The sequence below is a fragment of the Phallusia mammillata genome, chromosome 6 (genome assembly GCF_965637545.1).
Source record: "Phallusia mammillata chromosome 6, kaPhaMamm4.hap1.1, whole genome shotgun sequence".
In the NCBI taxonomy this organism is placed as follows: Eukaryota; Metazoa; Chordata; class Ascidiacea; order Phlebobranchia; family Ascidiidae; genus Phallusia; species Phallusia mammillata.
In genome coordinates this window covers 8,746,992-8,759,999 of record NC_137257.1, presented here as the reverse complement: position 1 = coordinate 8,759,999, position 13,008 = coordinate 8,746,992, and the positions used below count along the sequence as shown (strand labels likewise).

Here is a 13,008-nt window from a genome sequence, read left to right as displayed (position 1 = left end):
GGACTGGCAGCAGTTTTTACGGAATAACGCGGTAATTTCTACAGTGCATTTTTACTGTTGTTTAATGTAAATTTACGTAAACTGCCGTAAAAATCACGGGTTGAATCACTTTGTTTACCTTTAAATTTACTGTAAGTGCCAGTAAAATTTACAGGTAACTTATTTTCTTACATACGTACTTTTACTGATATCTGGAGTAAAATTGCTCATTTTCGGAGTAGATTTAAAATAACAAGCTCGGGCTTCCAGTAGATTTTACACAAAATGCACTTAAAAAAGAAAACCAGTGTTTTATTAGCAATGAAAAAACACTTATCCTACAATCTCAGTCAAAATATGTTTCACCCATTTTGAGTAAGAACAATTAGGGCAGTATTATCAAAACTAATCGAGAGTAACATGATTTTCGAACACAAAAACGCTGGAATTGGGCAAGTTTATACATTACACTTTTCATATTATCTTAAGTGACACACAAAACTAAACGACACGATCAGGGATACTGATGTGCAGCAAAACTACGCAGAAAAGGCAGTGTTCCGAAAACTCTTTAAGATTACAATAGATAAATCCAAAATAACAGACCAAGTACTTTAATAGTGATAGAAATTACTGCAGCTTAACAGCGAAAAATAATTTCTAAACTTTTGCTTTTCTCTATCTAAAAACAATTAGGCCCATCTTATACATTGAAAACACAAAAACTCAATAAAAAAAAATATTTTTGCTAAATGTCAGGTAATGCACCCCACCAAAAATGGTATCACAGCCTAGACCAACATATTTACAGAATTTACATGTACGCAGAAGCCGTGCCAGTCAGCCGGCCACTTTACTCAATTCAGGCTATACACTAATGGTAAACAGGAAACAATTCCCATATCTCACCTTACATAAACGAATAAGCAACACCAAAATACATACTAAAGGCTTATCCTAATGCAAGGGTTTATGCACAAAAGGCTTAAAGCACTGAATCATATCGCTTCATAGCCTTCACCAGCGTTAGCACTTTTGGACTGGCCTTTGTTTTTAACTTTGTTTTGGAGAAATTCAGTTCAGCACAGAACCTGAAAAGAGATAAATACAAAAACAGCTTTAGACAGTCGAAATGTAGCTATGATCTTTCCTAATAAATCACATAGTGTATTTGTAAAAAGTTATGAAACATCTTTCTATTTGCATTATACTTTGTTACCTTTGAACAAATTCGTATGTTGCAGCTGCGTGATGTGGATATTGCATGTTTAGCACATAAAAACAGACAAACATATATGAAAACGCTTCCCAGAAGTTAGAGAATTTTGCCACCGTCAGTCTTTCAATGCACACAACAAACTTATCAGCAGTAGCAGTTGAATTTCCTGAATAAGTATTAATTTTTTTATTAATTTTAATATACATCCAAAACATGGCAAATTATCATGTCTTACAACAGGGGTCACCAAATTTTTTCAGCCCGCCGGATAAGTTCAATAACAAATTGCGAGTACGGCATAGTTTACATGGGTGTTGTAATCCCATTGGACTAGGCAAAATTATTTCTATATGTCGTTGCAGGAAGTCTTTTGTAAGGAATAAATGGCCATTACAAAGTTTAATACGATTTGGCGAATCGAAAAATACGGTCGCGGGCCAGATGAAATAACCCCGCAGGTCGTAGTTTGGTGACCCCTGCCCTACAAAGATACAATTCAATCAAATTTGCAGTAGCCTGCCCCAAAAAAACTTACACGTACTTTTGTACCAAGAACCATTATAAAAGACACAAAACTATCACGTTTAACTTTTTTCTGGTAAAAAAGATAGCAAAAACTGTAATAGTAAATAAATAAATAATATGCATACCCATAATGATCATAAATGGTGTGTTTGGAATTATTTCCACAATTTCTTCCAAAGACTTGTGGACCTACAATGACAGGTGTTTTATTTGTATTCACAAACCAAACATTATACCAACTTACTGGAAATGTTTTGTACACGTGGTCAATATTTTCACTAAAGTAGTCTGCAAGCACTTCCAAAAAGCGCATTTTTTTGGGTAACTGGTTTTCAAGCAGCTCACATTCATCCTTTATTGATTTAAAAACAATGCGTTGGATATGGATTGGTTTGGATTGATTTAGATGTTTCAGAATTCTGAACAAAGTAGAACATAACACGAGTTAATGCACTGAGTTTTAAAGCAATAGAGTACATTTAGGTTGTGTGCTTACTTGAATATTCTTATGGATCTCTCATTTAAGACTTCTATCAATTTGGTTTTACAATCTGATAGGTTGACAATCTTTTCGTAGTCTGAGTAAATGAACTCTTCCTCAAACATAAAAGGCCATTTTGAGTGTAAAATTGAAACCAGAGTTTTCTTGGAAATATCATCCTGGCGCTCATTAAAGGTTCTATCCATATACTCCTTGACTTTACTTCTATTCTGCATGCAAGAGCTGGTAATAAACTCATTTTGGAGCCATTTTTTGCAGGTTTCATCCTCAATATTTACTTTTGCAAGTTTAAATTCTTTCAGCCACTTCCTTTCCTTCCTTGTTTCGTTTTCTACTTTATATACCAACTGATTGGTGAGCGAATCGATTCCATTTCCAATTCTTACCCCATCAATGTTATCCTCAAATGATTTGGGATACTTATTAACAATATTATGAGCAACAACTTCGAGGTTTTTTCTTCCAGGTCGTTTCGTATATTTAAAAATTTCCTCAACAGTTAACTTAATAACTTCTCTCCTGACAGCAGGACTAGGATAAACTTCGTTCATACAGTTCTCAATAACTACTTTGGGAAATTTGTGCCAGGGAATAGAAAATGATTGTATCCAATTAACTTCATTGGATGAACAGCTTACATCTGACTCTGGGCTGCTGCTTACTTGATCTGTAGCTGATGACACACTGTCGTCTGAGACTGTAGATATATGTAAGAGTATCCATAAACATAGGCAACATTATTAATATTGGCTTACTTGTTTTTGTACTTACCAGTTTGCCAGGCTTTAATTAACTTTCTTGCTTGTATCGGTTTTACCACATGAGTGATGTCACTTTCTCTGACGTCACACAAATCATCTTTTGTTTCTACACCAATGTCTGTAAGTGTTTGTTTTAGCAACAAAATCTGCTGCTCACTTATGTTTGGCAAAACATTTCCAAAATCGTATTCCATTTTTAATCTATAGCCCCCTAAAAAAGGTTTAAATTATTTAAAAAACTGCATGATGCAAACATAACAACGTCTTGCAGCTAACTTTATAAACGTTAAGAGGATAAAAGTCAAGAAGGCTTTCCAAACTGACAAAACAGTTAGTTACACACTTTTCGTCTAAAACATGTAATCCAAGTTGGGGAATATACACAGCTATGTGTTTGTTTACACAAAAGTAATAGGAAGATTTATGTTGAAACATCAATTTAACCATGCCAACCTCAAAATCAAAACAACACTTCTTTAATAATACAAATTGATTTAGTTTGTATGCTGTTCCTTTGTATGCAATGCTTTTGTAAAATCTGCAATCGACAAGGACAAATGGAGAGTTGCGAAAAGCTTCTACAAAAGCGTCAGAAAAATGGGTACAGTCAAAAGAGACAGCTGTTAGGTCTTGTCCAAAGATTCCCTTTTCTATCAAATAACTTTGCAACTTTTGATGGCTTTCTGCAAGAGTTTTGCTAACATTGATAAAATTTTTAGAGGCACGAATTATTCTCTTGAAATAAGAATGCTTGGATTCAAATCTTAAGGTCCAGACATGAACAAGGGGACCAAATTGTAGTATAAGCCATGGGTAGTGCTGCATGTAGTGATGTTTAGGTCTCAAACGAATATCAGGAAAAGCAACGCAACGCTGATCAATATAATCTTCCGTGTAATGTTTCAATGCTGATAAAGCACTGCGTGGAAGGTACGGAGCACAGACTAAATCAACAATTGAATGTAGCAGTAAAACTAGTTGCCACACAATATTGTCACAGTCTTCCACCCAATCTAACAGCAATAGAGCAAAAAAGCGGATCATACACCAGTTACGAGAAGCTGTTCCACCCAACTTATTTAATGACTTCTTTACAGTAACTGGACGTGAGGTATTGTCACTTCCTCTGAAGGGAAATTTAAGAATTTGCTGATTCAGCTCAGATAGAGTGAACCAGCCTTCTTTGATAAAATACTTAATGTACAATGCTAAATCATACTGCACTACACCCTCAAAAAGGTCATGTGCAATGCAAGGTGGCAAACCTGGCTGGCAAACATGAAAATAACATAATTCATTAAATACAGAGTTAAATTTTACAGCACACAAACTACTATTTCCATTTTGAGCAGACAAGTTGTAACATTGTTTGGTTACAATTGATGATTGTGTAAATGGGTCACTGTGAAAAGAAGATCTTTTCAATGAGCAGAATCGGCAAATGTACTCACTGGAGCTGAAGTTGGTAGAAAACCCCCCAAGCCAGTGGCTTCCTAAATTATCACCACAGATGAACGCTAATGCTCCCTTGGTCTTAACTGGAAAACCCAAATCAAGTCCTTCAGTTTCAAGAATTTTTAAATCCTGAACAAGAGGTTCAAAAATAGATCTGTGGGTGTCTTCATTGACATATTTTTCATTACATAACAAAACAAGCTGTATTGAGTCAATACTTGATCTGTGATGATGATGCAAATTGCCCAGACTGTAATACACAGCCAGCATTTTGTGTTTTCCTTTTGCATGCCCAATGGGGTTTGTAACCTCAAAAGCATCCTGATAAAGAATGACTTTAATTGTCTGAGAATTACCACTAAACAGGGGATGGTTTTTAATTACTAATCCATCAGTGAAATCTGAATACTCTTTGTTAACCTTGGGAAAAGTAAAGTCATGACGGTCAGAACAATCTTTAAACATAGCTGAAATGGATTTAAGTATTGGGACATACTGGAATGATCTTGCTACCTCAATGCATGAAGTTGTCAGTTTCAAAGACAGGGGCTTAACATAAACAAACGATGATGTAAAGTACTTTTCTCTCAGGTACGAAGAGCGTAAAGGACCATAATCTCCATACATTTTTTTCGAAAACTGCTTATCTTCAAACAATTTAAAAATGTCCTTAACAATGGTTTCCCCAACATTATGTTGTTGTAAATTTAAAGTTACAGCATCTCTTATGTTTTTAGTTTCTTCCCCATAAATAGTTTGCACTTCCGAAATTATTTCCTGGATAGTACTTTTAGGAATAAGCAGTTTTTCTTGAAGAAACGAGTACAAAAGAGCTTGATGTCTCAAAGCAGTTTCAAAAGTAAATGGCTCAGATATGTGTGCGTTTACCTCAATTACTTGCTGTGGAACACTTAAAACGTTGTCTTCGCACTCCGTAACTTCGAAGCTATGGGTTGAATTATTTAAACTGGAACTGAGACTAGGAGTGTGACAGCGACTTAGATGAGAAGAAAAAGATGACACAACAGTGTATGATCGCCCACATTGGACATACGGACACTTAACTTTATACCCCTTTCGAATATGTTCTTTTATATGCTTTATGATATCATTAATAGTATCAAACTCCTTTTCACATGTGCTCAACGCACAAACAAATTTCGATTCCATTTAACTTACAATATTAAGACATTGATTTGCAACAAAAACTGCAATACAAAACATTTTAACAACTGTCTGCAAACTATGCTTTATTTTGCGCCAATAATCAGACTGGTTTCTAAACAAGATGATCCTGTTGATCATGACTAGCTGTGCTGAACAACAAACAACTGTCTCTTGTCCTCTGTCAGCAGCAGGCAGCAGCATGCACCACATTAAGATCACGTGACGGCATACTGCAATGCTATTGGTCAGCGCAATTAGAAAAAGGCAATTTACAACAAAAATGCGTAAATATTAGACTACGGAGTCGACCGTAAAAACAAAACGGCTTTCGTAAGTAAAATTTACGAATATTTTTTACAGTGTACATTGTCTGTTCACCAATTACAAATTGTGACTAATTTTGCCATCATAACTATTTAACGTGGTCAGTGGTCACATTTTGCTTTATAATCGCAATGTTTTCGCTTTCAGCGTCATATCAATGTAAGAAGATTCATCAGAAACCGAAGGCTGTATTTAAAATTCAAGCAAAAGTTTGGAAAATTCTGTCAAAACTGCAGGCGAGTATTTTTGTCCGATTCATTGATCAGTTGTATTTGCTGTTTCAAGTGTAACTATTATTAGCTCATCGCGGTAGAGCTACTAATACAGGAACTCACAGTAGACAGGTTTGCTAAATACCGATAGGTTGCGTAAAAACCTATCGACAAATTTTAAAATTTTTGTAGGAGTTCGGAATTAGTACCCAGGGGCAACATGGGTTCGAACCGCGTAAGAATAAACATGTACAAAAAAGGGTAATAAATGTTGACGGTTAGGAATATTGGGGTTAGGCTAAAGTTTCATAATAACAATAACAGTAAAATTAACCTAAAACCCAGTTCTTTATGTTAAGTTTGGTCCCAACCCTATCCCAGTATCACTGTTAATTTAAATACCTGCGCTCTTTACGCAAACTTTTTAACTGTGAATTTTTGTGTTATTAGCTCTACCACTCATTGAAGCATAAATATTTCTGTGTTTAAACAATAACGGCTGTAAAAAGCGTTTCCTTTTTCATAAAAGTAGGTAATATATTACTGGTCAGGATCTTTGACTGTCGGTTGCATATGTAATTTGCTTCAACTTCAGTTCGATAAAATATTCACCTGTTTTAACAGAACCGAAAGGAATTTGGAACACTATATACGGATCTGTTCATAAGTTTAATGGTGAAAATAACGGCCCAAATAGACGTTAAAAGCGACATGCTTTATTGTTCAAACGTTTCGGCAAATGCTCATGCCATCATCAGTGATATGAAGGCCACATCAATTGCACCCATTTATATACACTTTAGTCGCATAACGGAATGATAAAAAGGTGCGAAACAAGCGTCGCATAAAAACGATAGATAAAAAGGTGCGCAGAAGACTTACGAAAGGAATTTATTTGTGTTCAAAGCATTTATGTAAAAAATGACATTTGCAAACTATTACTGTTAATGGTTTATGCTTTGCTGTTTTGTATTCAGCAGAAACAAATATGGATATTGGTCTACGCTGTAGGCAAACGCTGCATTTTTTTAATTTGGCTCACGAACTAGTACTTCTGTATCCCTGCAGTCAGGGTTTTTAACGACATGCACCCCAAAATAAGAACAACCGAAAAATTACATTTTCACAAGCAACGAAAAATGTTTTAACACATTTATACGAGACATATCACATGCCATATTCATTGCCAGAAACAGTCTGTTACAGCAACTCCTTGTTTATAGAAAATATTTTGTGTATCGTACAATAACTCAGATCTACGTTTACTTTTACTTGTAGCAGCGATTTGACTTTTTTGACGTAATTGTTGAAAAAATGACTAATTAAGAACTCACGTCAAGAACAAGAACTTTTCTTAGAAATTAGGAAGGTATGGCAACCCTATAATACATCTACTGTATCTCTATATCAATATAGTACAGACGTAGCTGTATAGGTAGTGTACAAAAACAAAAATTCTTATAAAAATCTTTACTCTTATCACAAGAATCCAGAAAATTGCGAGTCGGCCCGCAAACTCATTTGCATCATCCAAAGTGGATGCGGGCACGGTTGTCTCATTCATCATATCGGGGTTTGTTTATTTCTGGCTGTGGGCACCAACCGAACGTTGCAACTACAATTTGACACTCCTGTATACAGTAAAGAGTTATTTGAGACGGCGTACAGACCATTGAGTGAAACATGCAAGGATGTTGACAAATCCGGGCTCGAAACCGCCCCAGAAATTCAAGGTCGATATGGTTTTGCGCAGTTTGATAGACTTTTTTTACACCACGAATAATTTTACTATAATTCTTTTAAAAACCATGTACCAATATACAAATGTAAAAAATGCTTTGTCGTTGTAAAAGAAACTTTCTGTTCGAAAAGAATCGTTAAAGACCAGATGTATGTGGTTATATTTTATTAAGTTACGGTTTGGTTAATTGTTAACATAAAATCTAGGAATTCAGTAGCCTACACGTACAATATCGTTTTATTTTTATATTTCGGGGTAAAGGAGGGAACAAAAATGTTGCACCTCCAAGCGGTTGGTTTGAAACGCTGCCTCTAGTGGATAAAAAGAAAAAAATATATAAACCCAAAGTTATAAAGTAACTTCGCTTTAAAAACAGCGATCAATATATTAAAATTAGTTTGCGAACGATCTATGCAAGTTAAACTAACACCGCCAAGGAAGGGATAACAATATATATTTAAATACATGTTTCACTTGTGACCACGAATTCCTAACGGTCTGTTTTATTTTATCAGTTTAAATGCTTTTTCTATTTATTTTATCGGTTTAAATGCTTAGGTAACGGAAGCCACGAAACTACAAATCACCACAAAACTGTGATATTGAAAGTGAAGGGAGCATTTGACCCATTTACCCCATTCGCCCCTCTTACCATCCCCACCCAATTGAAATCTGCTCTTAACGGTTTGCACGACGTTCCGCATCACTGGTGGATAGGTCACGTGCTTGCATACGTCACCCGACTTCAACCAACCGTGGAAAATAAACTAGAGTCACTGAAGAAAAAACTTGGATTTTCAAATTCAACTGTAGGGTGAGTTTAAGGTATTTAAAGTTTTAATGCAGTCACATATACAGTCAAACTTCGATACTGTGCCACCTTGATATTATGCCACCCTCGCTACTATACCACTTTTGATCGTCACCAACTAAATTCAATAGAAAATATATTTACTATGCCACCCCTTACCCTTGATACTATGACACATGAGAGTACAGTATTACTGTATTAACGGTCTGGTTCCGGATTGAAAATTGACAATTTTCGGTTTGAGCTCATGATAAAACAGAGAAAACATGAAAAACAGATCGTTGAGTAAACAAACGTGGTCATGTTAAGAGGTTTCACGGCTTTGCAGCGAGTTATGTAAACGCCGTTCCGTGCTTGTGTCACGACAAAACTAACAGATCCTGTTTCTTCTATGCACGATCTATCCGTTATTGTAATAAATTATACTGCATACTGTACCTTATACTGTATACTGTAATAAATTACAATCGTACAACACAACGTGGCATTACAGTACATTGTCACGTCACAAGACTATTTTTACACCCAACCCTCGCTATTATGCCACCCTCGCTATTATGCCACTTTCTCTCGGTCCCAAAGGGTGGCATAGTATCGAAGTTTGACTGTATAAGCAAAAGTCAAGTTTCAACAATGTCTGTTGGGTATTTGGTTTACACATACATGCAGAACAACTTTACAGTTGCGGTTGCGATATTAATTTGTGCAAATTTCAAAATAATAGCTTACGTAATTAACTCGTTTTAACTTGCGAGCTTTGACCTCAGAATCAGATAGTCCAACAATTCAACTGAAATGCCAAATCATGTTGGGCATCTGTTTTGAATTTCCAGGATTCGGTTCTGACCAGCTCAGGAGCTTGGGAGGTTAAGAACAGTGGTACCTGGTAATTTTGTAGTGACGCGGGTATAACCTTGGCACTCATCAGCGAACATTAACATAAACCCAACACTACGATAATCAAAAAGAATGAAACCAGTTTGGTACGTGAACAAATACATTAACTGTTTATAGAGTACACATTCGCCGAAGTGACAAGTTTACAGAGGCCCAGCTCTTTGCACTTGAAGAATACATGTGTCACGTGATTGACCTGGCGGGGAAAACCCAGGCTGGTCAGTCAAGAGATAAAAATGTGTTTCTGGCAACTGACGAACCCGGCATCTACAGCAAGGCGAAACTAATGTAATGGATATTGGTTTAATGTAAAAGCCCAGTATTCCAAAAAACAACTGACTGTGTCTACTTTGCAACAATGTGTTTGTTTTCGGTTTCGGTTTCGGTTTGGTCTTATTAGCAAACAGAAGTGAAATAATGTACATTTAAATTTCATAATTTGGTACACTTAGTACATTAACAGCAACAATAACTGATTCAGTATGACCGCTATTAGCTGCAGGTGTTGCATGTAATGTAGAAATGTAAAGCAAGTTGCAACATACATGCATAAATAGTGGCGGACTGGGTCCAAAAATGTTAGTTTCCAGGAGACATAGAGAGGCCCACCTCTTAATGCAATGTAAGTGATAACAAATGGGGTGATTAGAATATACATGATGATTGTATTCTCAAACTCTTTTTAATTTTTTTGTTGCAACTGTCCCTTTGCAATATTTTCAAGTACATCTTAACGAATTTATGAAACTTCAAATAAACTAGAAAATGACTAAGCAAAACAATTTTTTTAGTTAACAACTCGATGTTAATAGATTCTTTGCGAAAGTTGTCGCAATAAAATGCAGACTGAAATAAAAATAGTTTTTGTAAGATTTTTTGGAAATGTTTCAGAGGCAGTTTATAACGTCACAAAGTGAAATTATGCGCGAACAATCGCCTTTTTTGTTACTTGGAAATATAGTAAATAACAATGTCTTGTCACAGAGAATTCATTTATATTGTCTGTCATATTTTTTGTCATAAGATCTGACGTTGCATGAGATTGTTATACTTCAAGCTCTTTGCCGTCGCTCTTAAATCGCATGGCGAACTCGAGTTTGAGAATTGCTGGTTTAGTGTCCGAAAACGTACATCATTTTTTAAATAAAATCGAAATTCTCTTCTTTGACCGGTAAACAAATAGCCTAAATCTTCTCAGGCAAAAATACTGACCTCCACGAACTTAGAATGTCGAAAACACTGGATATTAGTTACTAAAGCATCGATCAAATAAGCAAATATTGTGAAGCCCGAAAAGATAGTTGAGAATACAGTTCGGAAAGTTGCAAAATTTTGTGTGAGTATAACAATAGTGCTGACATGTGTTGTTGCTTATAGGTTTCCCTTCTACAATTTTCTAACCATTCAAGAAAACACCAAATTGGCTGCATTTCACCGGGAAACTGAACAAGGTTTTCTTAGCATTGTGCAAGATATCCAACTACTCAGTGATTGTCAAGATTTTGTTGGAACGTTAAGCTCAAATGTAAGTTAGAAAAACAAATCTAAAACATCAAACCACGCAAAATAAAGACAAATATTGGCCTTAAAACGCCACATAAAAAACTACGCTACTTCCCGAAATACCAACTATTTCTGGCCTGAAGTGATTTATAATTACAGAGTTACACTCCGTGTCATTCTTTAAATAACTTTAACTAGCTACAAGTAGCCAGTTGCTGGACCTGACCTAATGTCAAACAGCCCTAAAATGCCTCTTTCAAGACCAATTGTCTATTGTGTATATGTTGTCTTGATCATTCCTGAGGCTTCAATATATGGGCCTGTTAATCAAACTTTCGGGTCCAAACGGGCTTCTCAAAAACGATTCGGGTTTGGGCTCCAGTTTTTAGGCCCGTTTACAAGTCTGAAGTAAACTAATCAATAAATAACCTAGGAGTTAAGAAATAGGACTGTGACTATTTTTTTCTACTACACGCTACAAGTGCTTCATGGCACATATAATCTAGGTCAGGGCCATGTTGCCCATTTAATGAGAGTTTAAATATAACAATAATGTGTTTTTAACCAAATATTAGAGAAAGTGCAAATCGTGAGTGAAAGGTTCACCCGGATCCGTTTGGGCAAAAAAATTCTCCGCATTAAGCAAAGATGCAGATTAACCGATTATTTCAAGCCTTACCACATTGCAAATCATTTGTACCTCCAGTTTTGTCCGAATTAGCGAATCCGGGTTAACCGAGGTTTACTGTATTTTTGCCCTGTGATAAATTTGGATTTCCAATTGCAGGTTGGACGTTTGGTGTACACCCTTATGCTGGCAAAAACACGAAAAGATTCTATCACGGTTTGCACTTTGGACGACGATTACATGTACTATGGTTCAGTTCCTCGCTACCTAGAGGCAATTGCCGACCACAATCCAACCAATGAAACCAACGATGAGATTCAGCTGCAATTAGGCGACCAGGTTTATGTAAATCCATCGCGGCTGATGTGCGATCGGAGGTGTTTTGGGACAAATTCAAGAACCAGAAAGACTGGACACTTTCCCGCTGACAAAATAAGGGAATATGCAAACCCAGTTTTGTATCAAGGCTTCCAATGGGATGAAAGCGATTAGGTGTAGATTGTAGACAATTGTTTGTAACAAAACTTCTAATTGTGTAGATATCGTGCATAAAATTCTGTTTCATATGAAGGAGTGCGTAAAAAGAATGTTTCTTACTTTGTTGTCATCGCCTAATCTAACTTAATAGCAAATAATTTAGCGGCCATGATATTATCATGTACAATGTTTACATTAACGTTTGCATTGTCGTGTGCAAAAGCATTTCATACAACAACGGAAAATGTGTTTAATTCGTCACAAAAAGTTTCTCAAAGATGTAACATTTCCGTTTCGTTTGATGCCTAAGAAATTTTTTTCTTCTAGAATGTTCCGCACAAACGGCGTGTTTGTTCATCATTGCACATACTTCCTCCTGTTTATACTGTCGTTTCTGGTTCAAGTTTCAAGTAGAATACAGTCGCTCGTACCTGAGAAAAAGCATAGCAGCTTGTTTAGAGGGCGCTCTGACTTCATATTGTTGCATTTTTATAAAATAAAAGGCAAAAGATTTGCTCATGTTGAAGTGAGGCCGAATGGTCCAGCGCGCCTGACCCATATACAGACATAAAAACTGATTGGGATTCGTCCCCGGGAGTGTCCTGAGTTCGAAGCCCGTGAAAAAAATGAATAAAGAGAAAAAGGTTGAAGGTAAAACTTAAATTTTTGCGCTACTATAAATAGCTTGTTTTCGACTTGATCGCCCTTTTTCTCCAATTGTGGATGTGGAAACTGATTTAATCGTTCGCCTTTGAAACGTTTATTCATTAATACGCAACTCAACTCGAATACACAGAAATAAAGAAA

General features: G+C 36.0%; 3 protein-coding genes across 3 annotated transcripts; 1 reads left to right on the top strand and 2 right to left on the bottom strand.

Annotated features, from left to right (window-relative positions):
* Nucleotides 1–791: 791 nt before the first annotated feature.
* On the bottom strand, nucleotides 792–3,398 carry LOC145233838 (uncharacterized). Its single transcript, XM_080098619.1, has 6 exons — nucleotides 2,997–3,398; nucleotides 2,220–2,316; nucleotides 1,968–2,142; nucleotides 1,849–1,912; nucleotides 1,199–1,364; nucleotides 792–1,070 (listed from the first exon to the last, which is right to left on the bottom strand). The coding sequence occupies exons 1-6, from the start codon at nucleotides 3,178–3,180 to the stop codon at nucleotides 965–967; spliced, it is 792 nt and encodes a 263-aa protein (XP_079954745.1). The 5' UTR covers nucleotides 3,181–3,398; the 3' UTR covers nucleotides 792–964.
* Nucleotides 3,399–3,480: 82 nt separating this feature from the next.
* On the bottom strand, nucleotides 3,481–5,611 carry LOC145234191 (uncharacterized). Its single transcript, XM_080098947.1, has 2 exons — nucleotides 3,592–5,611; nucleotides 3,481–3,524 (listed from the first exon to the last, which is right to left on the bottom strand). The coding sequence occupies exons 1-2, from the start codon at nucleotides 5,609–5,611 to the stop codon at nucleotides 3,481–3,483; spliced, it is 2,064 nt and encodes a 687-aa protein (XP_079955073.1).
* Nucleotides 5,612–10,887: 5,276 nt separating this feature from the next.
* Nucleotides 10,888–12,686, top strand: LOC145234659 (uncharacterized). The gene is made up of 2 exons (XM_080099372.1): nucleotides 10,888–11,118; nucleotides 11,884–12,686. Exon 2 carries the CDS (start codon nucleotides 11,908–11,910, stop codon nucleotides 12,214–12,216), a length of 309 nt encoding a protein of 102 aa, XP_079955498.1. The 5' UTR covers nucleotides 10,888–11,118; nucleotides 11,884–11,907; the 3' UTR covers nucleotides 12,217–12,686.
* The last annotated feature ends 322 nt before the right edge of the window (nucleotides 12,687–13,008 follow it).

Bases quoted from the DNA above. Each gene is read 5' to 3' on its own strand.
- LOC145233838 (XM_080098619.1), bottom strand. From the start codon at position 3,180: ATGGAATACGATTTTGGAAATGTTTTGCCAAACATAAGTGAGCAGCAG. The intron at 1,365-1,848 runs GTATGCATATTA...ATACTTATTCAG, and splicing joins ACCATTTATGATCATTATGG to GAAATTCAACTGCTACTGCT. The intron at 1,071-1,198 runs GTAACAAAGTAT...ATCTCTTTTCAG, and splicing joins ACATACGAATTTGTTCAAAG to GTTCTGTGCTGAACTGAATT.
- LOC145234191 (XM_080098947.1), bottom strand. From the start codon at position 5,611: ATGGAATCGAAATTTGTTTGTGCGTTGAGCACATGTGAAAAGGAGTTT. The intron at 3,525-3,591 runs GTACCCATTTTT...TGTCGATTGCAG, and splicing joins AACAGCTGTCTCTTTTGACT to ATTTTACAAAAGCATTGCAT.
- LOC145234659 (XM_080099372.1), top strand. From the start codon at position 11,908: ATGCTGGCAAAAACACGAAAAGATTCTATCACGGTTTGCACTTTGGAC.